This window comes from Clupea harengus, chromosome 3 (assembly GCF_900700415.2).
Source record: "Clupea harengus chromosome 3, Ch_v2.0.2, whole genome shotgun sequence".
Taxonomy (NCBI): Eukaryota; Metazoa; Chordata; class Actinopteri; order Clupeiformes; family Clupeidae; genus Clupea; species Clupea harengus.
In genome coordinates this window covers 2,332,072-2,359,981 of record NC_045154.1, presented here as the reverse complement: position 1 = coordinate 2,359,981, position 27,910 = coordinate 2,332,072, and the positions used below count along the sequence as shown (strand labels likewise).

Genomic DNA, 27,910 nt, shown 5'->3' with positions numbered 1-27,910 from the left:
TTGGCTAAGCCCTGCTGAATACATCTGTGTTAAACACCTGTGTTGCAAGCCCTTCGTTTTTGTGACATGTTCACGTGTAGGCTACATATGTTAGATGTTCAGGATGTTTAATCAGTTAGCTTCTGTTAACCACAAAATGACAGTTGCGGACATTTTTTACAAATATTAACCATTTTGTTTCATAAACAGTTTATTGATGTAGGCTATGACATATTGACCGCTTTAAGACTGCTGTCGGCAACATAGCCTTTACTGACAGCAGCAACAACCAGCAAGCAACCTGACTTACATTGAGGAAGTTACAAAATGGCAGACTGGTACTTCTTAACTTTCTGTTTCTTTCTTGACAAGTTAGGTTTCGTTTAAAGTCTGGAGCGAACCGCCACCGTCCTTAACGAGTAAGATATAGGCTAATGCAGAAATATAATGACAATATTTGCAAAATAAGGATACCGGTATTCCAGCCTTAAGTCTCCCATTAACTGTTTATGACATCTCGCTTCCTGGTTGCAACATATTTTCCCAAGAGGACCTAACCGAGCAAGCCAGTGGCGTAACAATGTGTTGTCTACAGTAATACGGAATTTGAGCAGCCAACGAGTAACACAAAGCTACTGATTTATGACATTTTGGATTACTTTTTTTGTTGCTGATGATGACAGACTCTTCTGATGTTCTTCAAAAGGAGAGAAAACAGACTGACCAGAAACTCCGCTTCGCTAGCTAGCCTAATCATGGAGAATGATATCAGACCGAGAGAAGGTGACTATGAGCTTCTCCATTTTAGATTGATCTTTGACGAAATGGCAGCTTTCTATTCTCAGTATTGTGTTTATCACATGATTGTCTCAGTAAGAAGCGAAGGTCAGACCGTGTGAGACTAGTTTGCTACACTGGCTGCTTGGCTCTTAGTACAACTCAGAGGGTTTTGGCAAAACGCATCAAGTTCTGTCACACTACTAAAGTGTCAGAGCTAGCAAACCCAAGTACAGTTAAATTAGCTCACAGGTTGCGTTGAAAAAATATTAGCCTAGCTAATTGGCTACGTTCTGAAAGGAGCACATTTAGCTTTATCCATATTTTGACCCAATTATACACAGTTTGGACTTGGCAACTATGTTTGTAAAGACCTAAGTTACAGGGCAAAAGACATGTGTAACCTTGTCACACCTGGGTGTGCGTAGGCCTAACGTTACTTAAAAGGGGATACATATGCAATAACTTGCATTGCAACCTAACATTTCTGTTACATTTTAGGTGACAGGCTGTTGCGAATGAGAAAGTTTAACCATAGTTTACGACTTGTCTGTAATGTGTGTTTGTGTGCCTCACTCGAGTGGTAATGTTTGAAAAACTGGTTCTTCTTGGGAGTGTGCCATATCCTTTGTTTTCAGTCATAGAGCTGTTAACACACGTGACTTTGCTCTGAACTACTCAGAAGATTCTAGAATGTAATCTAGGACCGTTTACCTGTATGTTGTAAGGGAGCCTCAATACCTTTAAACCAGGGGTCTCATTCTCAAATTACCTGGGGGCCGATGAGACGTCTGGTCAGTGGGGGGCCAGATTTGCTTTAATCTGTTGGCTTGCTTATCACAATACTGTAGATACCACTTTTAAGTGTGGGAAATTGACCATGTGTGATCAGTGGTACAATGGTTAGTGTTGTTGAATAACAAGAACCTGAGTTTCAATGAAAGTTGATTAATGATCATAAACTATTATTATATTCACACACAGCACACAATGAAGGTATGGGAGGGTAAAATTATCATCTCTATCACATAAAAAAAATGTTAAAACATTTTAACCAGTAAATCCGACAGCCTTTTTCTGCTGATTTGGCTTGACCATGCTGCTATTACAATAATTATTTTAGTAATCTTTACATGCAGTTGTTGGTTATTGTACAATGAATCCCAGTCAGTTTCACTGAAAAATGTAGATAGTTAGTTTGTTAACGTGCTAACGTTAGACAGTTTGGCTAGCAGACGTCTCACAAATCACCTCAGATATATTTTTACAATAACAAGTTTTTAGATTATATAGTGTCTTTCTCGGTAACTTTTAAAACATCTAAGGCGAAAAAAGCCAAACAAATTACATTTATATACAAAAAACACTGTCTAAGGAGTTTGGTCCATCGTTTTTGATTCCAGTTGAGGTTAAAGTTACAAGTCTCTCCCATTGGTGGTCGCTGTCACTGCACAATGGTAGTCGCTACACGATGGTAGTCGCGCATGCGCACTACCCGATGTAGTCGCTACCCGATGGTAGTCGCGCATGCGTCACTTTGCGACACTGTCGACAGCGGAATACAATCGCTAGCTACAGCTAGTGGAAGTTCGCGAAAGACGGTATACTTTATGAAGTTTGGTCATTGTATACAGCTGTAAGTTCTTAACGTTTGTATAATAAAGAAGTTAAAGATATACTGGATATCCTCTTTTGTTCTCCCTGTCAAGTTCTATTGGCTAACACATCAATGCTTTCTTTGTTTTACTTACTGCTATATTTTCTCACTTCTTCATAATACAAACTATTTGCCTTTACCCTTACTCTGTGTCCACACTTTTAATAATTAAATATTACATTAAATATACCCACATTATGCGTTAAGACAACCCCATATGTTGACATTGAGCCTTCTGCTGTAAACCATTTGTGTCTGAGTGTGCGCGATGTGCGCGACTACCATCGGGTAGCGGACTACCATCGTGCAGTGACAGTTGCCGTATGGCGTCGCTTAGTATTTGCATAAAATAGACCACCCGCCTAGTTGCCGATGAAACGGCAGCTTGTCTCTTGTCGCTGTAAATCACCAATTCTCATTGAAAACGAACGCCAGCTGGTCGCTTGGTCTCTTTACTGTCAGTACTGTAGTATGCCAGCGATGTGGGCATGTTGTGGTGTGTGGAAATAGTGTAACAGACTGGAGTAGTGAGCTAGTTAGCAAGCTAACCAGCTTGTAGGCTATCCATGTCTTTATATGAGAACTGTCATTCTGTTAAAGTTAGCACAGGATTAAATATCTAACATACCAGGAACAACAACAACCCCTTACAAGGCCCTCCAAGCTTTTTTTTTTTTGCAAATTAAACGGCCGAACGACACCATAGTCCTGCAATTTTCAAACAGTCAGAGACATCACCAAACAATCTGATTGGCCACCAGTGAAATTCGCTCCTCATTTGCATAGAATGAAACTCCCCAACTTTTTTGGCCCAATTCTCTCGTCTGTCACAATCGCCTTCCTCCAACAGAAATTAATGGAATACATTCGCTTCGCTGGCATGTATCAGTTCTTCGATATAAAGGTAAAGAATACCTCTGGTTCAAAGTTCACAAACCACTGTTTTCCAAACAACAATGTATTGTAGCTTTATCATCGTGTTACCTCTAAAAAAAAGAAAATTAGGCCTAAGTAACATTGCATCATTCTTAGTAAAGACGATGAGGTTTTCAGGAGCGAGAATAAACAATTTCTGGTAACTACTTGGAAAATGCACACTATGGTATGTTGCTTGAGGTTACACCTCAAGGTTAATTGGTTGGCAGTTTTGATCATGCAGATAGAAAAAGGCTATCCTGTGTAGTCGCCTATGCGCCAAACCAACAGTAACAATTCTAACAGTATCCATTTTTTTCTTTCACCAGGTCTTTTGGAGCCAGTGCTTCCAGGTTCAGCAATATTTGATGACAGTATTCTGCCCCCCTTATACAACTCTTACCTGTATGAGGAGTCTAGGAAGTCTTTCATTTACAGTTCTGCACATCTGATAAATAATGATATCTTGCAGAAACGAGTGAGTACTTTAGATTCCATATAACAATTTTAGTTTTACCAGGATGTGAAGTGATCTGTTTTTTTTACAGATGAAAAGGAGTTTTCAAGCATCAAAAATGTCTGTATATTATAAAGGCCGTCATGTGTTTTTACCATGAGTTACAGAAGACAAACATTAAAATGTCATTCAGAGTAACGTCAGTTTATGAACAAAAAAAAAATCATGTGAGGCATACTAAGAGGAACAATAATTAGATGACATATTAAAATACTTTTTCGGATCACTTGCAACCCTAAATACCCCAAATTCATTGTCATTTTAGATCTTTATATTTTGTCAGTATCCTTCCAACCACTAGGTTTTACCCATTTGCCAGCAAGACGCTTTTGTAAAGACGGGAAACTTGTTTAAAATACAATTAGATTTACTTTGATCTAGGGCTGCAACAACTAATCGACTTAATCGACTAAAATCAGCTAAAAAAAATAGTTGCCAACTAATTTAATAGTCAATTAGTTGGTTAAGTTATTAAGCACATTGCAAGTAACTCATTACATATAGGAACAAAGGTTATTTCGAGGTATAAGCTGGAGTAGCTAGAGTAGCCTACATCACTTTGCGACCAGAGACCAAACGTAAAAATCTAAAAGTGATAGGGGGGGGTAACATCAGTATGATCAAGAACATTTAAATCTAAGAGCATTTCGACCAAACCTGGCCTATGCTAAGAGGGACGTCAGCTGCATTGCAATTATTCAGAGTTGACCAGCATAGACGGGCATCTGCCATATACAGAAAAGGAAACATGTCGGCTCTGCAGAAGGAGACTTGACTAACTTTAGTTCAAAACTAATTTAAGTCGATTAGCAACGCAATTAGCCACAACTGCTTGTCTTAAACCTTTCAAGTTTGGAAAAAAGACACAAGCAACATTTGCCTTGTCACAGACACTGAATGTTAATCTTGTGATAATGAACCCATGAGATTATGCCATTCCTCACTTGAACACAACTTGTGCTATTATGCGAAATTTGGTTGGGCAGTTTGTTTTACTTTTGTTTGTTATTTAAGTATATTTTATCTGTTACATGACCATGGTTTGTTGCTCTGAATGATGTTTATTTACAGTATAGAGTGTATAGGTAACGTCATTGATCCCATTATTGAAATGTTTTTTAGGATTAGTCTGTGTCGTTAGCTTTAGTTAAATTCCTGAGTAAATGATAGCAGATTATTGACATGAATATAAATTGCTATTAATTAAAGATACTTTCTGTTTGACAACATAAATAACATGCTAGTCCAGGCAACCATCTTCACTCGGCAAGCTCAGGCTCCTATCCAAATGTGTGGGGAGAAACTCATGACTCCATAAAATGGTCAAACAGACTTTAAAAGCTGGAGTCACTGTTTAAATCTGTACATTTAAAAAAAAATAAACTGTTTAAAAAAGGATGAAAATGGTATATGGTATTTAGCGGACACTTTTGTTTAAAGTGAACTACAAAATAAATTGGGGAAAAAAATATAATAAACAGCCAAAGCATTATGCCCATTCCAATGACATTTTTATAACAGTGTTGCATATCAGATCATAGTAAAATTAACAATAATAATAATATAATAATAATAATACAAATTGTAACAAACACATTAGAACAAATACATCAGGATGACAGATGAGTTTTAAAGAGGTGAGTCTTTAAATGCTATGTGATACATTCTGAATGTACCATGGCTGTCACTTCATTGGATAGCATTAAGGAGGTTATTTCTTATATTAACTATGTCATTACTTTGCATGGCATGTTGCCTTTGCAATAGAGGTAGCATTGATAAGAGAGGCAAATGAAGAGCAGAAGACTGCTGCTTCTTTCCCATTTTGACTTAGAATAAATCTAGGAGATAAACTAGTGACATGTTTCCCCAGTACGCTGCCTTCCGAGTGGAGAAAAGAGAGAGAGGCTACACTGAGGAGGAACTCGAAGAGTCGTTTGGCTTCCTGTTGTTTGAGGATGAAAGCAAGGTATCGGAAAATTAATTGATATATATCATGGTATGTTCTGCTTTAAATATTTGTAATTAAATAATCAAGTTTTAATATTGTTTTGATGCATCTTTCAGGCAAACAAACTTGGGGATAGTGGTCTACTCACTGGTCACAGCACAATCTCTACGCTTGGAGATCCTTCAAAGGGTAAAGTGATGTAACTATTTGTAATGTGATCAACCGTTTCAGATGATGAGGTATGTGTGTAGTGTAGCATGAAGTGGTAGCATGAACATAATCAATTATATTGTAAAAATACAACTAGAAATGATATGAACAATATTTTGGTATTTTTTAGAATAACTGAAATCTGACATCTAACCAGTTGAGGGCTTGCATGCAATACAGAGGAAAATCCAAATGTTTAATACTCACACTTTGTTGCTGAGATGTTCTTGTGCTTGGTGCTCTGATAGTTTTGAAAGTGAAAGTTGAGAACACTGTATGTATATTCAGGTATATTCAAGGACCAGAGATGCACAAGAAAGATCCCCCCCCCCTCCCACACACACACAGCTTGCACACAAGATCAAGAACACAGTGGTTTAGATAATGTGCAGCAGTTCAGTAAAGAACATTTCTTTGCAGTATATACCTTGTATATGTGTACTTATCATTAATATAAGATGAATTACATGGTTTAACATGAGAACCCTTGAACTACTGCTCTAAAGATAATATGCTTGTGTTCAGTAGGGGGATTAGATCAGAACAGATGTCTGTTCTTCATGTGAATCATTACCAGCCCACATTAAACAAAAACACCCAAACATGTTTTGAACTCATCCTGAACGTACTGTTGTGCAATTAACAAGGTGCCACCAAGATGTTGTGCCTTGCAGGCTAAAGTCCACAGAGATTGTGCTGGTTTACATATTGCTGTTAAATATTAGTGGGAAATTGTCTTGCACACTTCAAGAATTTAGTAGATCATAAAAGACCCCAACCGGCTATTGTCAGAAGGGAGATGTGCGATTTAAGGTGATACAGCTCATTTTAACAGGCACCCTTGCTTAAACCCACCTGATTTAACTCATGTAGTAACAAGCTTTATTTTATCAAACTAATCTGTTGTGATATTTGGAAAATCCCAACTTTAAACAAGTTCTATTAAATAAGCAACTGTACAAGATGGTAATGTCAAAGCCACATATATATATATATATATAACGTTTTTGGAACCTAATGGCACAGTTTAACAAAATAAATGTATTAAGTGTTTGCATGTTAAGCCCAAAGTGAGTTTGGTAGGTTTGGAATGGCCCTCTTGTCGGCCTGGTCAGAAGAATGTGGAAGGTTTAGTTTTTCTGGTTTCATATCTGTGTGGGTGGTGTTTGGAATTGGAGGTAAGGGCACTCCTTTCTTTGAAAAAGGGGTCGGCATTCTGTTGCAACAAGCAAGGACTTGTGTAAAAGTTGCTTATAGACATCACACAGGCACTAAAGTCCCTGCTGGAATGTTCGCTTTACACATTCAGGCTTCTGATGAAAAAGAATGTCAATGCAGAACTGATAACATAGATAAAGACAGTAAATCAGGGCTTTCTGAGCCAGGTTAACATCCTAAACATTTGAACAAAGGGCAAGTTGGGTAATACGGAAATAGTAATAGATGTGTTTTATCTAATCGCTGTGGGGATCTGCAATAAAAGACATCCTGTGCAATAGCTGTAAATGTGTAGACCTGTAGATGAGCACAGCGCTATTCAGAAATAAATGGCTGTACAGTTATAGTCTTTGCATTTAGGCTTTGTCCAACTTGGTATTTTACAGATTGGATGACGAGCATATACTTCATTTACTGTTCATAAATTATTATTATTATTGTTTTAAACTCATTTTTACTGATAATGGGCCTCATTCTCGAATGCAGTTAAGAACAAGTTAAGAAGAAATTTCTTCTTAACTCCACTTATGAAGTTTCCGGGACAAATCTGCCATTCATGAAAGGATTTGGGATTCGTTCTTAACTTAGACCAGAACTTAAGAACACTAAATAGCAGTCGTAAATCGGACAGATTTTTCTTAAGGGCTGAATTTGTGAGAAATCGTTGGTGATTGCATTCACATCAATTCTACAGACATCCTCGGATTTAAATAATTACAACAATAATAAATACGAGAATATTTGTATCATTAACAATTACGTTTCACATTTATAGTCATGATTGTACGAGGCATCGTGATGTCCTAAAATGAATAAAAGCACTACACGAACTCTGCAAATGTAAGTGAATAAATAAATAAGCGCTGAACTCAATCGTGGGATAAAGCCATAGTGGAATAGAATGGACACATCTACATTCTGCAATTTCGAAAATATTTAAGATTATATCTTTTCTTAACTTATTCTGTCGTAGGTGCCTGGCATCCAGGCTTTATCGCATGATATCTCAACTTGAACTTCCCACTTGCTTGTGAAATGGGTGATGTTTACACTAAGGTGGCATGTTACGGGTGTGTTTAAGGGCAAGATTGCGGGGCTATCGGCCAAATAGTAGAAACACATATTATTTTAGTTTTTGAGCTTGAGGCCCCAGGTCATTAGCCCCGGTTGGCCCAAAGTGGCCCTAGCTGCCATTGGCCCAATAGTGTAATCATGACTAATGTCAACAGGATTACGGTATCAGATCATGGTATGCATGGCATTATAAACATACCATAACAACTACTCATGAACAACTCATGAAGTTGTACATATCTGTGAATATATGCTTTGCTATTTTGTAAAATGTGTGAGCTGTGCCTGGGTAATAGACCAGGAATCTGATATTATGTGTGATTCTTTGTTTGATAGGAGTGTGTGTTTCAAAGTACTCAGACTGCCTGGACGTGAAACGATGGTACTGTGGGAAGTCGGGGTATATTGCTATAGTGAGACTCACCAAGGTAACTATCATCATATGATTGTATGTGTTATCCAAAACAGTTAAAGTAATAAATAATGTAAAATACATTGTTCTAAACTAGACTGGGTGTTTAGAAATAAACGTGTCCACAACTGTCTTGTTCCCTTGTGTTGAATTCAGTGATATACAAAATGATTATTCAAAGTTATATGTGTCTTTGTCTAAATATTCATGTCTTGTCAACAGGGCAGGGTGAAAGAAGAGAGTGAGAACTACACAGTGAACTTCACAGTTCCCACAGAAGGGTTTGATTGCCATGAGTCAGATCAGCTTAGAACAGTCACAGCCACTACCAGCTCCTTTCTGGCATTCGAGAGAACTCAGGTAATTCAAAAAAGTTATTTGAATATACTAAGTCCTGTGTTTATCGCGTAAAACATCCAGGGCACACTTTTCAAGCATTTTGAGACAAAAGATACCACAGAAATGCCTCGTTGCCTGTTGATAGCTAGGTCATTTTGAAGCTATAGCCTATTTCTTGCGTAGGCTCACCAATACTCAAATAACAACTAAACCAGATTATTACCACAAGGAATGGCACTATGAGACAATCAAATCCTATAAATCGTTTATTTGTTAGAATCAGCAAAACGGGGGAGCTGTGGCGCAAGCGGCAGCATCCATGTACCATGAATGGGTCTGAACGCCCATGGGGACAAGTGTTCGAGTCCGGCTTGTGGCCTTTTCCCAATCCCTCTCCCGATCTCTCTCCAGCTCGCTTCCTGTCTCTCTCTACTGTCCTATTTGATTTAAGGCATAAAAGCCCCCCCCCCCAAAAAAAAGAATCAGTAAAACATGCCACAGACATGCCCTAGCTAAGTGAATGACTTAACCTCTTACAGGTTGCTAACATTAACTTATAGACAAACCCAGAGAGCGCTTTATCCACCTTTTGTAACAGTACCCAGAAGAAGAAACAATAATTGAAATGTTTCAATTAGAAATGCCTTTTTAGTTTCTTATACAGGTAAAATGTGTGTTCCTGAGCAATGTTATGTGTATGTCTTACAGCACTACATGTATGAGCTTTTGAATGGAGGTAAAGACACAGAGAAGTGTCCTAGGCAGGTCTGCCCATTTGCAATAGTGGCATTCTCATATGAAAAAGCAGAGCCGGCTGTTCCTGAGTCATCAGAGAAAAGGTAACTCTACCCGATTTTCCCGACTAACCGCACCATTTATGAACCACATTACAATATTTTATGTAGTCTCATAAAAAAACCTGTGTATTGGCCGCTGTTTATTCAATATTATTTAATCGTGTCTCGTAAAACTAAATGCCATGCATTAATGTTGCGAGCGCTACTAGCCATTAAAGAGTTGAATGAAATAAGGATGGGAATTTTTGCAAAAATGCTACCCCCTCCCTGCACAAACAAACACGCACACGCACAAATACCTCATTACCACTCACAGTGAAAAACATTTATTGAGCACTTATTTAGTGTAATGGTGTTTGGATGTTAAACACTCAAGTCAAAGCGCTAATCGATTCCCTGGCAACCTCGTAGGCTACTATAAATGATAATCTTTTGACACGCAAGCAGTGGGACTTGCAACCATTGAATGATTAGAGTAGGGGGAGGGGAGAGGGACTGTTCCCCCTTCATTCACTAACTTACATTGATATCAGAGTAAGCCCTTGCTCCATTGATGTTCCATTATTTATCTCAGGCTGTTTAATGTCTACGTAAAGTCAATGTAACATCATCCCCAAGTAGTTGTGTTCACTTTGAACCCAAGACTGCATTTATTGGTGAGCTGATTTTGAGAAATTAAACGTTGCTTTAGGCTATGCTGCAAGTTATGTTTCCTGGTTGCTATGGTTGCTATGCTAGCTAAAGAAAAACTTAAAAAACAGTTTTAATGTCAGAATTCTGTTTGCATGAAATGATAGCTAGTTATTTGTAACAGCAGGCATGAAAATCCCTCACCTTTCGGCGAAATTTGCCGTTTAGAAACCAAAATAGGTGACCTACGTGAATCGTGTAGATTCGATGAGAAAAAATGTTTTGGGGGGGGGGGGGTTGTAGGTATTCATATTCAGTGAACTGCGAACAGGTGCGCGTGCCAGAAGGGAGCGCGAGATTCAGTGAATCGCGAACAGGTGCGCGTGCCAGAAGGGAGCGCGAGTGCATGGAAATATTAACGCGAAGTTGCCTTGCATCACCAGTGCAGACCACCATCAGAAGCTAAAAGCACGCCTGCTGAAGAAGAGAAAGGGGCGAGGCTGAGACGTGGCAAAACAGCGAAAGCGGGCCATGAAGACACTGGTGGTTCAGGCAAAGAAGAAAAAATGATCTGGTTCTGAGAGTATTACGAACTGTAATGTAAATTGTTATCTTTGCCAATAAAATGTATTAAAATTAGGGCTGTCAAAGTTAACGCGTTAATGTATGAGATTATTGTGGCCGAGATTAATGCGATAAAATATTTTCAGTCAGTTAACGCAACTTTGTTTACTTCCGATGTGCATTGACACATGACACGAAACCGCCGCGTGCCTGCAGTCAGGAATAGGAGAGACCGAGACGGTAGTTGAAGATGGAGAGAGCAGAGGGATTGTTGGGCGGAAAGTTTCTGTTTAAGAGTAAAAATGACGGAACAACCGACAAAACTAAAGTTGTATGTAGCATTTGTCAAGCTGAATTTAGCTATCACAGAAGCAGCTCGTCTTTAAGTTATCACCTTAATGCAAAGCACCCGACAGAAAGCAGTCCCAGGTTAGATGGTCGCCAACCCACACTCCACGACTTCACTAAAATAACTAGACCAGTCCGTGAAAAGGTTACCAACACTTACGCAGTTTAGGTTGCCGGTGACTGTCGGCCCATCAACATAGTTGAGGACGGTGGGCTGTCTGAGATGATTCGAATTGCTTCAGGGGACAATTCTTACGATTTACCGTCGCATACATTCCTTGTATGACGGCGAGAGAGCACGAAAAATTCAGCTCCGCGGCACACAGTCTGTACCTGGCTGGCACTTTATAGGTATGAGTTATAGGCCTGAGCCTCTTTGAAAACACAGTTCTGCGTGTAGTTTTGTGTTAAAAAAAAAAATACAATTAAACAACAGTGTCTAAAATACACGCTGTCTGAAAGTGATTACTCGTTAATTTATAAGATTTAGTCTTAAGAAGTCAAACAAACTTTTAATCACGATTAATTAAGATTAATGCTTTTCAAAATGTGAGATTAATTAGTTAATTTTTTTGTATCTATTGACAGCCCAAATTAAAATCTGAATTACATAACATTGTACTGGCTGTCAATCATGATGGAAGAGTAGACAAGTTAAGTTACAGCATGTCCACCATCTCTTGTGGGGGCTATGCATTACCACATTGTGCCTCTTATACTGTATGTTAGACCCAGTGACATCAGTGCATAATACTTAGTAAGGAGTTTTGGACTCATGGCTGAAGTTAAGTTTCTCCAGCTCTCCCCAGGTTGGCAAAAAAAGCATCTCTAAATGCATCAGATTGATGCTTTAAAATATGGAATATTAAAAAATGTCTTACGGGGGAGCATGCCCCCGGACCCCCCTAGAGGGGTAATATCCTTCTCACCTTTTTCACCCCTGACCCGTTTTCATGCCTGAACAGTCTCCTCAATTGAATGAATAAAATGATAACAGGAAAAGACAGAAACCCTCAGGGTGCCTGTGCAGCTTAACACGAGTCCATATTCACACATATTAACATGAGTTCATATTAACACATGCTAGCAGCTACCAGCAGTTAAGATGGTTCCCTAAACTCGAGAGTAGCTAGGTTAACTGGCATGAGACCTTGCATGTTGTACACAGCTCTCGTGAAGGGTTGTGTTCCGTAGCATCCCGTTAAATAAGCTACAGACGACACCCGATACTTTAATGTTATGGATGACTGAATGTGAATGGAACTGTATCTATCCCACGCAGAGTTACTGTGCGCAGAAATGTATAAAGCACGGTTAATAGTCGGGAAATTACGGTATAGCTTTTTTTAGAAGATGGATTTTTTTTATACAATTATTTGTTAAAAACATATGCTGCCATGATCTGTTTTAGATGTATGTGATGCTTTTATTTAGAACATTGCCTAAAAGATTTTGTGACTTTCAGTGCCCATGCTGGGCTTAATTCTGAAGTATGTATGCTCATGTACATGGTACTGTACAAAGTGTTCACATCCCCTCTCTCCTTTTTTTCAGTCAAGAGAAAACAGGTAAGAATGATATTTTCACACTCAGAAATAGCTTTCCCCTAGATTGGCATTACATAACTTACTGCCTTTTTTTGACAAGGCATAACTGGTATGAATAGGTTAATAACAACTTTGGAAAATGTGTGCAATGCCAGTCATAGTTTAATACTATTCATTATCATTCTTGTGTGTTTGATGTACACTGTCACTTCATCTAGTTTTCTACTACAGTTTTATATTTTTAATTGTGTAGAGATTACTACCACTCTTTTTTTTATTTTTTTAAACAGTGTTTTGCTACCAGCCCTGGACAGGCCAATTGGTGATTGACTCTTTCGTCTATGAAATTGGACTGAAGTCCAGCAGTGGAGCTTTGTTACCAGCGCAACTGTATGTTCCTACCTTTTACTTTACACTTAGTTGAGAAAGAGTCATGTATTCAGGTTCTGTGGTTATATTTGACTGCCATTATCAAATGTAATTTAATCACTACTTATGTCTTAACATTCTTTCAAACACTGTCTTGCTCCATATTTTGTATCATTTCAGCCCGAAGACATTAAGGATCAAAAGTGTAATCAGAGTATCTGATCTGACGATGTTATTGCCAAAGGAAATTTTTGAAACCTGTTTTTCTGGTGAAGGTAGGGATTGGGTCAGTTTGGGCTTGTGAAACAAACAAAGCTTAGTGTTGTTAAATGAAAACAAGACTAGACAACCATATATGTGTGAAGTAAATGTTGTGTCCATAATGTCACAAGGTCAATTTTGTGGTAGATAATACTGTAATTAGGTGTTTTCTCTGTTACAGCCTCAGTATTATAATTCTATTGTTGCAGTTATGGTGGGAGGAAAATGTTGCAGTCTTTATGAAGTGGTATCCACTGAGGCAGATGACAACCTTCTCTCACTTCTCACTGGAAAGCTGAAAGAGAAGGACATAGTGAGTTTTTTTTAATCCATATGTTTTTCCAGAATGATGCTACATTGAGTCTTACCTTTTTACTCATCATGAAAACCTTTCTGCCCACAGGCTCTTGTTTTTACGTTGTGTGACTCTGGCTTTTTCGTGCTGTTACACTCATCTTACTTCCTTTCTTATGAAGGTAGAACACTTTCTTCAATTTCATACAGTTCATGTTGTACCAATGCTGCAAATCATTTTACACCATATTATTTTATTGATAATATTCAGACTGTGATCTTTCTTTTTTGGTGTCAGGGTGGGTTATTGTAACAGGTCACAGAACATGCCTTTTCTGAAAGGATAACTTCATAAGAGAAGAGTAGATCAATCTGTACAAGCTAATGCAGTGTAGCCACATTAATGAGCTGATCCCATACTTGCCAGTTACCAGTTCAATAAATCCCCCTTGCCATTCAGTACTTATGGAAGTGACTTGGCCAGTGATCTACTCTTGATTTGTAGACAGTTTGCCAATTAGACAGGAAGTCTTTGCAACATCTTGTTGCCTTGCCTTTGAGAAGATGAATACAGTACAAATGAATATAATAATTGTTGTTTGTTTTTTAATGAATTCCAACTGTGACCTTGATTGTTTCAGATGCGAACTCTGAGAAAACAGAGGCGTTACAAGGCTTGTTTATATTCCCAGAATCTCGAACTATACAGCGAGGTATGTCTTTCATTTTCATGAATGCAAATTAACATTGATCTGACACTATTTTTAATAAGTAATTATTAGTACCCTTAGTACTGTCTCTTTTCTTCTTCAGATACTAAGAGTTGTCGAAAAAAGTCACCAGTATCATCTGAGATTCTTCAAGTCCTGCCAGCATTGAACTATGCAGAGACAGAAGTGGAGAAGTCTGGCCCAGGGCAGCATGAGAAAATCAGAATACTTATGGAGAAACACCTTGAGCATTATGGGACTCTGATTCATCCAGGATTGCAGAGCAGTCCCCCAAGGGAGGCCAGTATGTTTCCTGACCAGTATGATGTGCCCTATGTGTTCAAACACCTTTTTCCAACACCAAAGTGGACAGAAGTCATCCAGTTGCAAATGAGATCGTACTTGGATCAGCCTCGCTCCTTTGAGTTTCCTGTGAAAAGGGCTACTGAGCTGCTTTGGGTTGGTCGAGAGCAGCGTAGAGATGACCCGGATGATGAGGTGTATTACTGCATCTCATCACCAGAGGAGGCTTCTAGGACTCCAACAAGGGAATGGCTTGAGAAGCCTTTGGAAGCAGATGTCAGCTGCCCTACTGACACATTTAGGGGGATTAACTCTGCTGCTGAAGAGTTATCAGACCGTTATGAGCCGCCAGAGTCACCCCCTGAATCAATGCAGCATGATCTGTCTGACTTAAGTAAAGGGAATACTGAGATAATGAGCAAGGAAAGCAGTCCTGCCGCAAAAACTTCACCTACAACTTTGGGGGTGGAACTTACAGTAGCAGCAGTATCCACGGAGATATCACCACCTGCAGCTGCAGTGGTCACACAGGAAGTCTTGACAGAGTCATTTTCATCACTGACGTCCACAGATTTCCCAAAGGAGTGTGTATTTGCGAACTCTTGTGATGACCAGACACTGAAGATTAGCTCATCTGCTCAGGAAGTGATGACTAATGAAAGTACACTCCATATCAGTTCAAAGACCAGTGTGCCTATGGAGGTTAGTGATGCCAAATGTGCTGAGACTGAGGCAAATGTGGCTCCTTGCCCAGAAATGGAGAACAAAGCACCCACCAAACCTGACTGGAGGACGCTACCTCGGCGTCGAGGCAGGAAACGCAAGAGAATATTGAAACCACCTGTGTCAAAAATTAGCTTAAAGCAGTCCAGCAGTTTATCTCCCAATGTTGCAGCAGAGGTCACAGATGACCGTTGTGTGGGGGCTGAACAGAACCAACCAAATACTGAAAAAGTTCAGTCAAGCCTGCAGAAACGGAACAGTGAAGATTTTAACAAGACATTTGTTGATCAGGCTGAATTGCAACCCAACAATTCTGCATCCAGTGAATGTTTGGAAAATAGTTATTCCCAGAGTCAGGAAAGAGAAGAAAACCAATCATCTGACTCAGAAACTCCCTCTAAAACTATGTGTAGGAGTTTTCCTAGACGTTGTAGGATAGAGCAGAACAGTCAAACTGATGTACCCAAGAGGGGTAAGAAAGAGATTTTGGGAGAATGTAGTATAGAGACTACAAGAAGCCATCCACCAAAAAGGAAGATGGACAGACCAAGTCTAAGGTGTGACCTAAAAACTATAATTACTGACTGCGGAAGGATATTTGTTCCCCATGGCACTGAAGTGTTCGATAAGGATTTAGAGTTAGCGTTGAAGGGGCAGAAAACAGCTGATGATGAGAGTGGTTTGAAGAAAACCGAGGTTGAAGAGTCAAAATCGCTTTCAATATCTTCAGATAGAGCAGACAGTGTAGGCATCAGTGAGACCGTAAATGATGAATTGGTGCCAAAAGTAATGGATGACAAAGAGGATTCACTAGCTTTGACCAAAGACATAGGAGCAACTACAGAACACGCAAAGGAATCCCAAGTTCAGAATCCAGACAGGCCCTCATCTTTATGTCAGTCAGAACAGAAGTCTCCCACTGTTCATGAACAACACAACACTGGAAATGAGTCTTCCAGTGAATCAAAGTTAGTTATAGATGAGGCTAAGGAACCCTGTAGCACAGACTCTTCTCAAAAGAAGAAGAAAAGAAGTGCTGAATACACTATTATTTCAATCAGTCAGTTAAGAACTGTTTTGAGGAGAGGCAAAAAAGATGCTGCTTCAGCTGCGGAGAAGACAAAAGAAGTTGAAACAAGTGAGTCTGAGCCTAATTTAAAGAGACTTAAAGATGATGTTCACAGCAACGATGACCGTAAAAACAACAGTGACAGTGTCTGTGAGGGTAACTCAGACCAAGCCAGCCCAGCAACTCCCACAACTGAGGATTCTGAGGGCCTTCGGCAAAGTCAGAAACATCAGAGTTTGCTGGATTCTGCACAGGAACCATCTGACAAAAAAACCCTGGAACCTGGCATGAAACTGGGTAAAGACTTGAATGAGCTGACTCAATTTAAAGATGTGCCATCGCCTAAAAAGGCATCAACAATTAGAAACAAACGTGCCAATCCCCCAAGAAAATTGCGTAAGAGGAAAGCCGTCTTCAAAGAAAATGGTGAGTGTTTACTGATAAGATTAGTTGTTTTACCCTTATTAGCTTTTTAAGGTTTTCAACAAAAGTGCAGTTCTTGTACTAGAATCACATCACACTTGGCATCACATAAGCATGTGCTGTTAAATTGATAAGACCATAGATGGGAGAAGTAAACATGTCAAATCATATTATATAGTGTAGTGGGGCCTAGGAACATATTTTGCCTGGGGAAAAAACTATACAAGTTTTGCTAGGCTAGTTCCAAGGATATCAGTGGGTCATTCCACGTCAAATGAGGCAATTTAGGAAAACCTTCCCACTCAACCCCCTCATTTTCTCTATGAACTGAAATTGTGTGCCTACACATCTCGAAGGTTTGCTGCTCATGCTGTCCCTCCAGGAGTGTCATAAAGATTTGTGTTTTCACCAGTAAACCTATGTTTAGGCAATTGTGATTTGACAGGCAGACCCTCCTTTGCGATGTTGGGGCACATAATATCAGTGAATAAGGAAAATCTGAGAGTCAAGGGGCAGGCACTGGTTGATTTCACGTGGAATGACCCAGACAGGTTTCATTTCCAAACCTGTCAGTGACTCTTAATCTTAATTGAGTCTCAACTGAATTGAGACCCACACCCCCCTCTTGCTGTAACTCCGCCCCTCTGCCCCACACTTTGGGAACCACTGCCCTAGTCAGTCTTTTTATTATGCCTTTCATTCTCCTCTCTTCCTTGTTGTCTTTATCGTTTTGTCACCCTACACTCACACATACACTTAATTCCTCCCTTTAGAAAGCTGTGTATAAGAATCTAAAAGACATTCATGTGAATGTTTTTAACGTTTTGCGGGCTTTTTTTCCTGATGAAACTAAAATGAAAAGTCTGCATTTAAAATGGATTTGTTTACAGTTGCCATGGCCTGTCATAAGTTCATTAGATCATAAGTTACGTGAAGGGGAAGATTAGCTAATTGTATGAATGAATTGTATACAATCTTATTTATCCTATATTTACTCATTTATATAATCTATATATTCATATACTCTATAAACTCAGATTAAAGGTAAATATAGTCTGGTATACATTATCAGTACTACACTACCCATAAGCTCTGTGAAGATCATATTTCACTGATACAAAACTGTTAATCAGCTCCTCCTCATCATCAGGAGAGGACAAAGAACAATCTGTTAAGATCTGGAAAATGTTACCATTAAATCTGACACACAAACTATAATGTTTGGTGGTCATTGTGATCTTTGATGTTTCTCGGTTCCAAAACTTAAATATAAATCTACAATGGCCTCCAGGAAGTCAGTAGCATAGCAGAGCTATTAAGAGAAGCAGCCACCGCTTTGAATGGTCAACCAGGGATGAGTAGCGTTAACATTACGTCTTGATGTTGTTTCAATGGGGATAGGGGGAAGAGTCAGCCTACTTCACCTGTTAGCACATAACGCATATAGACACATAACGTAGTAGTTAATGTAGTAACTATATACTACTAATATTGCCCACAGTAATATCTGTTCGTGTAGCCTATATAACTGTTCACACATAAAGACAGATAACAAGCTAACTTGATCGTGAGAGATAACGTTAGCCAGTTCATTCATTTAGTTCTTTCAGTGCTTTTGCCGCCATGACAACTATGTAAACAAATCTATTTAAATTTGCAGATTTTACACAACAGCCTCCTACATCATTCGTACACATAATTTAAATGAAATTGCGATTACATTTTTTTCCTTTTAATTTTGCCCGTTTTTGTGTGCATGGTAACGAAATGAAAAAAGGCTTTTGCATTTTCATTTCATTCTTTTATTTTCATTTTAGTTTTGGCAGGAAGCCCCTCTGGCTAGCTGAAGGTAGCGATATATATCAACTAATCCATGGTGTGGTAGTGGGAATGAGTATATCAGAGGATCATCTGTGCCTTTACACTGTTCATGGACTTGGCAGAGGCATTTCCAAAAATATATGGAATAAATCATTGTATTTATTCAGTTTTTCTGTTTGTTCCGTTTTCTATTGCTCTTCACACAGTTTCAGCAGTTTTTTATCAAATACATTTTAAAGATATTAGTTTGTTAGCAAACATGTAAGTAGTTCTATCATCTCATTTGAAATAAACTGACAGGTCATACTACTTTTTTTAAATGTTGTGCTTTTACATATTTGTCTGTCTACCTCTTTTCTGTTCCTTATCCTTACAGAGTGCCTCAGTTTTGACACAGCAGCAGCTCATAACACTGACCAATTAAACCAAGCTCAGTGTCAAACAGCTAATGACCTCACTGGGCATGTGTTGGAAGAGCCATGTGTTGGTTCAGATGAGAAGAGCTGCGGTCTGGAAGGAGTTGTCAACGCTGCATGTCTGCCAGCTGATGCTCTGACCTTACTGGCTGACATAGCCCTCAGTGGCAATAGTGGCAAAAATGAAAGAATGTTGCAAAACCTTCAAGTAGGTCTAGAGAGCAAGCTCAGTCAAAGACAGGGAAGGCAAGACAGTGTGAAGGAAAGTGGCTCTCAAGAGGCAGTGTCTGTCCTTCATGCACTGCTGGGGCACCCTGCTGACAGATTCACGATACCCTCAAAGTCTCTGTTGTCAAAGGCTCTTCTTATGAAGGGGCAATGTGTTGTGGTCATTTCGAAAGATCATTCTTACTCACAGCCACCATCTCTGATGTTAGGTTTGTCAGGTGCACCTCTCAAGGCTTTCTCAAGAAGTACAGATTCCCTCACCCTGCCAAATTCTCTGAGACTGCAAGGCAGACCTTTGAGTAGCAAAGATGACAGGATACTGCTACAAGTACATCGCGAGGCCTCCTCAGACTCCTGGGATAAAACACGTGTAAACATAAATGGATGGGAGCCACCCATGAAACAGCTGATGTCGTCCATCTCCAAGGATGTGCCGAGGTCTAAACGGCATAGACAGATTGTTGAAAAAGAGGGATCAATTAAAGTGACAAGACCGTGGCAGGAACAATATGACTTCAGCCTGGACAGCAAGTTCACAAATGACCCACATGATAAGACTGTGACGAGAGCACTGCACGGGTATGTCATCATTTGTCAATCCTATTGTCTTTGGAGAATAATTTTAATTATAGTAGTTAATAAAGCACAGGACATGGTTCCCATGGCTATTGGCCAAAAATATGCATTCATATGTAATTAAAATAATATAATTAAATTATTAAATCTGATTACCATTTCAGTAGCTCTGTACTGTCAGAAGACATACTTTATGAAACGGAAGTCCCCTCCTTAACCCGTTTCTGGAAAAGTTACGGTGTTTTAAATGGGAAATCGAAGTTAATCAGTGATCAACTGCACATTACACTGCAATGAAACATCAACATTACCTTTTAGAGCCAAACTTGGAAGTGTAGGTACCTGGGATCAAAAATGGTTTTGCTGTTGTACAGGTAGCTTAGCAACTGTAGCTCTTGTTTGTAGTATTTGGCTTGTTCAGAGAAGTCTGTTTTAAAAGTCTGCTTTAGTGTGCTCCTCAATAACTACATTTAAAATGAGAACCAGCTCGATATTGATGTAAGATTTTGCACTTAACTATTTGACCCATATGTATATTCATGAATAATAATAAGCAGTGTATGTTGACACCTATGCATACCTGAAACTTATACATATAAACTACTAAGCATAGATATACCAGGCTACTGATAGAAGAACAACTGGTCTTAGCATAAATGTGCCATCATGAATGCATGGGAAACCTGTAATTTATTGTGACGGCATGAATTTACAATGTTTCTAAAAATTCTCACTCCTTTCTATTGAATAGCCCATGGGATTTCAACATCGGGGACAGTCCTCAAGAAGTCCATCTGATCTTCCACATGTGGATAGGTCTGTTCTACAGCAGATCAGCATCCAGATTTTTTCACATCGACCCAAAATGTCTCATGCAAGATGGTGGATTTACAAAGTTACCTGATGAAGTTGAACTTCACTCCACTTCAGAATTTTCTAAATCTAAGGGGATTAAAGTCTCATCACAGTTCAACACCTCTTTGACGACAGTTCCCTCACCACTGCCTTCTGAGCCTGGGGGTTTAAATCAAAGGGATGAGACTACGAAAGCCTCCGCATCTTCATCTGAGGTGTTAGATCTGTCACTGAAAGGTTGTAGGCCATTGGACCTTACGTCTGCAAATACCAAGACAAGGGAATCCTCCAGTGAAAGACATGACTCACAATCTTTGGAAAACCTTGGTTGGCCTACAAACACAAACACCAATAGTCCATTGAGTGAAAGAAAGTCAGAGCTCGTCTCAACCAACAATGATTCTCAGTTCAGAGTAAGTAGCATGAAGGAATGATATTATTCTTATCTTATTATTTTGTTATTTTTATCCTACTGTCTTTGTCTTCCTTTCTCCAATAGGTCTACGATGTTGTTGGGAGCAGTTACCATGTGAATGATGTCACAAACTGGCCCCCGAAAAGCAGGGATTATGTTCATGTTCAACAGGCAGCAAATACATGGAGTGAAACACAGAAGTCTTCTGACATACTTCTGCCTGGCACCAAAGAGCTGGCCCAGCAGGGCAGTAGTGCAACTGTTGTTCAATTAAACAGTACTGATCAAATTGGTCATAAAGAAGACTCCATCTCCTCAGTGGCAAAATGTACATCTCCAAATCACACTGAAGACGTCTTTGCTCGTGGGGAATCTACAACAGTGCCCCCAGATAATGGGAGCAATGTTTTTATCAATCATGATAGTGTTGTCAAACCCCTTGGACATGTGTCGGTAAAGAGTAATACTGTTTCTTCTGTTGAAGCAACAGCGTCTGTACCAACTGATAATGACTCTTCTGCTGAAACAGCAGTGGCAGTTAATGATCAGAATGATTCTAAAATGGAGACTGTCATGACAGTGCAGGACCAGAATGATTCTAAAATGGAGACTGTCATGACAGTTCAGGACCAGAATGATTCTAAAATGGAGACTGTCATGACAGTGCAGGACCAGAATGATTCTAAAATGGAGACTGTCATGACAGTTCAGGACCAGAATGATTCTAAAATGGAGACTGTCATGACAGTTCAGGACCAGAATGATTCTAAAATGGAGACTGTCATGACAGTTCAGGACCAGAATGATTCTAAAATGGAGACTGTCATGACAGTGCAGGACCAGAATGATTCTAAAATGGAGACTGTCATGACAGTTCAGGACCAGAATGATTTAGGCGCTGAAACAGCAGTGGCAGTTCATGAGCAGAATAATTCTGAAGTTGAGACTGTCATGACAGTGCAGGATGCAAACAATTCTAAAGATGACACCATCATGATTGAGCAATATCTACATGATCCTAAAGCTGAGACCACCATGCAGGATACACATGGTTTGAAGGCAAGTGTAATTTTGGATGTACATGGTCCAATTGATTCAAGGGTTGAAATGGTACAAGAGCAGACTGATCCCAGCACAGAGAGCACCATGACTGTGCATGATCCAAGTGATTTAAATTCCCATACCGTCATGATGGTGGATGATCCAAGTGACTCTAAAGTTGAGACGGTAAAGATTCCGCATGATCAAAAAGATAGTCAAGCTGAAACCACCATGACTGAGCCAAAGCAGGATGATTCTGAAACTGATCCGGTCATTATTGTATGGAATCAGAATCAGACTAAACCTGAAACGGCAGTGGCTGTGCGGGTCCCATATGATGCTGAAGTTCAACCAGTCATAACTGCACAGAATCAGAATGAGGCTAAACCTGAAACCGCAGCGACAGTGAAGACGCCAAATGAAGTTCAGCCTTGCTTAGCTGTGCAGAATCAGACTGAGATCCAACCGGAAACAGCAGTGGCTCCACAGGCTCCACAGGATTCTGAAGTTCAACCAGCTGTAACTGAGCAGAATCATGACACTAACCCTGAAACAGCAGTGGAGACCCATAATGACTCTGAAATTAAGGCAAATCTGAAGATGAATGATCAGACTGGATCAAAACCAAGGACGCCAGTGGTAGAAGGGGAAGAGAGTAACACTGATGGTGAAACACAGGCATTAGTACAGATTAATCTGAACACAGAAACAACATCAGAAGAGAATAACCGTTATTCTGAAGATAAAACAGTCATGGATTTGAATGAAAAACATGTACAAGTGCATAAAGTGCTGGCGTATTCTGTAAATGAATATGAACACAAGGTACCCATGGAGGTACAGCGAGATTGCAACCTGGAATGTGAGAAATCCACTGCAGGTAATGAACGTCGAGCCGACACAGTCACGGAGACTAGGGAAGAGATTGACACAGTCATGAAGGCTATGGAAGAGATTGACACAGTCATGGAGGCTATGGAAGAGATTGATCATCAAAGTGCGGAACATGAGATTTTGCTAGAGGGGGCAGTAGTGAAAGCATGGGAGGATGAAAGCGATCATGAAGGAAATGTGGATGAAGATTTAACATTAACAAGAGAGCGAAATGAGCAAATGAAACAGTCAAGAAGTATTGTGGCAGGAGAGACAAAGGATGAGTCCAGTGCAGGTGGGACTGAGACGCCAAATGATGTAGAAGAACAACAGAAAACAAGCAAAATGGCTGTGTTGACATCAAGTCAGGTAGCACATGATCCATGTCATATAACCAAAGTGCATGAATTAAAAGGCATTGAGGACAAGAGATCTCTCACTCCTACTGTTGACGAGATACCTGATAATGCTAGTGTTTGTGTTGATGAGCGAAGTCATACCATGGGTACAGGCAGTGCCCTCAGCCGAAGCTCTACCCCAACACAGGATGAACTTCCATCAGATTGTGGATCTGCTGCTTGTGAGCCTAGTTTTCATGAGGCTCGTTCAGACCCTTATGACAAAGCTTTGTATGACACTGAAGGACTGGATTTAGCAGCTCTTGGCCATATGATCTCGTGGTTCAGGAAAGAACGAAATAATAAACGGGAGTTTAACTCTAGGCCAAGACAGAATTCAGGGCCCTCACAACTCTCAACAAGACTTGCTACCTCCGTTGACAGCAGTTCAAGCCAGTCAAGTGGAAAGATTCACTGGAAATATCCTAACAGTGTTAGCCAGTTCAGCTCAAATAAGGGTCTCAAAGGGAGTTTCTTAGACTATATGGAGTCAAATGTACAAAGCACCGAATCATATAAGATGCAGTGTGAGGATGTTTCTATGACTGATCAGGAATTTAAGTCAGAGGATGTAACTTCACCATTCCATAGACATAGTAGTATGGACCCATACGCCAGAGATTCAGAGTCGATTCTCAAAGTTCTCTCAAAGAGAACACCACATGACCGTTTCCATTCTATAAGTGAGGCCAGTACAAGGAGGGACAGGAAAGAAAAACAAGTCCAAACTAATCGAGAGGAAGAAATTCTTGACACTGAATCAGACTCAATAACCAGAATGGAAGATAAACTACAAGAATGGGGTTGTTGGAAAGATTTGTATTCAACTAAACAAAAGCATTCATCAGGGAGCCATTGTCAGCAGAGGAGAAATCCAGGACACATTGATACTTCTGGTAAGACTTGGCACTGGGAGGAAGAGGAAGAGGAACTTCATGATGCACTATACTTTGGTGTGAACAGTACGTTTTTGAGGACTGGCCAAATGGAAGAATCGTCACAAAGCTCTAGTACATCTTCAAGTGAAAGTGAGCAAGAATCACTCTGTAATAAACCCTTCAAGAATTACAGAAAAGGGGAGGGACTTAAAGTAACAGTAGATTTCAAACGAGGAGATTGCAGCTTGTCTGGCCATGAGTCCCCCATATGTGCTGTGCTGGATGATGAAGACAGGCAGAAGACCTATAAGAACTATCCCATCACGAAACCTAGAACAACTATGCATTCTAGGACAATTAAGAACACGTGCCATAAAGGCACACAAAGATATGTGGAAAAGTTTCTTCAAAAGTGGGATGATCTGCATCAGACTAAGGATGATGTCACTCAGTCTTCAATGGATTTTGAATATCTAATCTTTTCAGAAAAAATGAATGATATTCTCAAATGCAGCAAGTCAGAAAGAGAGGAGGGATTGAGCATGCCCTGCAAGAGTCCTGTGACCATACAGTTTTCATGTTTAAATGAACAGGATGCATCTGAAGAAATGTGTGATGCTCTTCCAGTGTTTTCTGAAAGCAAGATTAAGGTTACTTTGCATGATCGGAAAGAGGAGAGGGAGGAAGGATCTGGACATATGCCCTATCGTCTCCAAAGGCTCTCCTGCAAGAGAGAAAGTGTAGCAGCTTGCTCAAAGATTTCAGCTATTGCAGCGGAATGCGCAAAGTCGTATTATGCAATGATGAAGGATGTTTGTACAAACAGAAGTACCACCAGGCAAACTGACAGGATCAGGAAGCAGCAGGATTCTCCAAAGCTCAGAACCAGTAAGCCTGTTGAACTTTGTGGAAAGATGAAGGAGGATTTGTTTGAGCGCCTTCACGATAGTCTGAATTCTGTGGTAAGAGAGGCATGCAAGACGAAGTACAGATTTTTTATCCTGGTGACATCAGAGGATCCTTTTTTCAGAGAGACAAAGGTAATTACAGTTATTCAGTTCTGATAATCTGTGGTTTGTTTGAACCATTGCATGATAAACTAAAGTATGTTCCTCTCAGGACCTGCTGGAGAACGAAGGGCACATCAGTGTGGAGCCAGATCAGTTTGATCTGGAGAACAGCAGACCTTCTTCTCCATTACTTATCATTTTGAGGAATGAAGACATTTCTAAGCATATATGCCAGGTAATGAACAATATAGGTTGTAGTAAAAATGCATTTAGTTGTTTTAAGGAGTAAAAATGAAGAAAACCGATAGAAACTTCTGGGGACCGTTCAACGTCAGACTGTGGGGATGAGTAACATTTTTATTTTCCTTTATGTTCTTGTAGAAGTCTATATGAGACATATATATAGTATGCTGAGAGCAGACTGTGTTGTCACCAGTTATCGTGGACAGGCATAGTGTAGAGTAGATTAAGGTCGTTGTTTATATATAGTGTAGGGATACCATTTTCTGTAGCCTGCTGTATGATTAGAAAGTGACTAGAGCCTCAACAAATATAACAAATATACAAATATAAACTAAAAGCAAAGATGTATAGTACATTTGGTTAAAATAACTTCCACTTTCCAACTTCCACATTCTTGTACAAACAAGATACAGATCAATGCCCCACCTAAGATTTTGTAAATGGCTTTGCGCTAGCTGTTCGTTCAGTGTTTGCGCTAAAAAGAGTCCTTGTGTCGTACACAGTCCTGGCTCTGTAAATGAGATTCAAACACAGTGGCTTGGACCGAGCCGTAAACAATCCCAGTCAATAAACACGGTGCTTCAGGAGCACAGAAGGGAGGGGTGTCATTTGATTGGCTGTTGAGCTCAAATATCAACACCCTTTTGTGAAACCGATACCGAATCACAGACTGCATCTTTCAAAGTCACATTTTTCCAGAATACTTGGAATATGAAGTCATGTTTCTGACCCTTAGGTTCCTCATCTGCTGGAACTAAAGAAGTCATCAAGTGTTCTCTTTGCTGGCATTGATCAACCAGATGACGTTGTCAATCTCACACATCAAGAGCTGTTTGGCAAAGGGGGTTTTGTGGTGTTTGAAGGAACAGCCCTAAACAAACTGTCACTGGGTATGACCTGAATTACTATGAATTATGTTAAACACATTTCACATAAACAAAGTGTTATGCTGTATAATTTTGTAACCTTTTTTTTTTTTTACTCTACCTATCAGAGAACATGAAAAAAATAGTTGTCTTCTTGGAGGAGCTCAGCAAAAAGGGAAAGTGGAAATGGTTTCTGCACTACAGAGACAGCCGGAGGTTCAGAGAAAATGCATGGTAAATCTTATGTAGACCAACTCATTGTACATGTCTGCTCTCTCTTCAACATGCTGTGTACACAAAAGAATGTACTGAATTGGTATATGCACCAGATTTGCTTTCAGTGTCTGCTTACAGAGTCTAGGAGAGTCACCGAGCATTGTCCATCTCAAAACATAAAACCTCATTTCTGCCGCCATGCAGGTCACATCAAGATGTGCATGATAAGAAGCATTTCCTGGATTGCTGTCAAGAAGCAGGAATGGTAGAAGTGCTTCCCTACCACGAGTGTGATGTCATCTCCCGGGATCACCCGAACTACTTGCACTGTTTGATCCGCCTCCAAGTTCAGAATGCTGCCACACGATTTCCAGTTTTCGTTACAGGTAATGTGACCCAAAGTGTAGGTAGATACAGTAAAAGGCACTGGAAACTGGTTTGGTTTTTGCACAAAAAATGAAGGCGATGTTATTTGAACAGAGGCTTTTGACTGTGCTTTCCTCAATGATTTAACAACTTAGTTTACTGAATTGAATACAGTATATATCCATTAAAAACAACATACAGAAAATAAAATATGATTTCAAAACAACTATTTACCAAATATGAAACTAAACATTTGTCTGAAATATTATGCATTGGTAGATAATAATCAGGCTATATTGCACATACATACACTTACTCTTCCGCTGCCCTCTCTTTGTCTTTTTGAACAGATACTCCAGACAAATCTTTTGGAAAGAATGGGATTTTGACAATGAATATGAACACATTCTCACAGATACTTTCAAATGATTCATGCACCATTTCTTAAGTATGATACTGTATATAAGTAAATATAATGTAAAATACTTTTGTCAACTTTCTTCATAATTTATTTTCACAGTTTTAAAATGAGAAATACAAATGTTGTCATCTGTAAATAATTTCACTTGAAATAAATAATAAATTCAGCTCATGAATAAAAATGAGTCTTGAATATCTTAA

At 39.5% G+C, this 27,910-nt stretch overlaps 1 protein-coding gene across 4 annotated transcripts; it reads left to right on the top strand.

Annotated features, from left to right (window-relative positions):
* Window positions 1-240: 240 nt before the first annotated feature.
* Window positions 241-27,910, top strand: tasor2 (transcription activation suppressor family member 2). 4 transcript variants are annotated; one of them, XM_031564167.2, is made up of 23 exons: window positions 241-762; window positions 3,658-3,806; window positions 5,719-5,814; window positions 5,913-5,985; window positions 8,635-8,726; window positions 8,933-9,070; window positions 9,758-9,888; window positions 12,943-12,956; window positions 13,226-13,325; window positions 13,485-13,579; window positions 13,775-13,878; window positions 13,969-14,041; window positions 14,501-14,572; window positions 14,673-17,090; window positions 19,285-20,131; window positions 20,880-21,396; window positions 21,483-21,959; window positions 22,002-25,628; window positions 25,708-25,833; window positions 26,578-26,731; window positions 26,836-26,941; window positions 27,128-27,309; window positions 27,640-27,910. In XM_031564167.2, exons 1-23 carry the CDS (start codon window positions 672-674, stop codon window positions 27,735-27,737), a joined length of 9,780 nt encoding a protein of 3,259 aa, XP_031420027.1. In that variant the 5' UTR covers window positions 241-671; the 3' UTR covers window positions 27,738-27,910. The 4 variants fall into 4 exon arrangements, with proteins under 4 accessions (XP_031420027.1, XP_031420028.1, XP_012677714.2 ...); XM_031564168.2 differs by having other exon boundaries at window positions 21,483-21,983; window positions 22,110-25,628; XM_012822260.3 differs by having other exon boundaries at window positions 21,483-25,628.

Excerpts from the sequence above, each read along its gene's own strand:
- tasor2 (XM_012822260.3), top strand. The coding sequence starts at position 672 with ATGTTCTTCAAAAGGAGAGAAAACAGACTGACCAGAAACTCCGCTTCG. Across the intron at positions 13,879-13,968 it reads AGCTGAAAGAGAAGGACATA|GCTCTTGTTTTTACGTTGTG; the intron begins GTGAGTTTTTTT and ends TTCTGCCCACAG. Across the intron at positions 25,629-25,707 it reads CTTTTTTCAGAGAGACAAAG|GACCTGCTGGAGAACGAAGG; the intron begins GTAATTACAGTT and ends TGTTCCTCTCAG.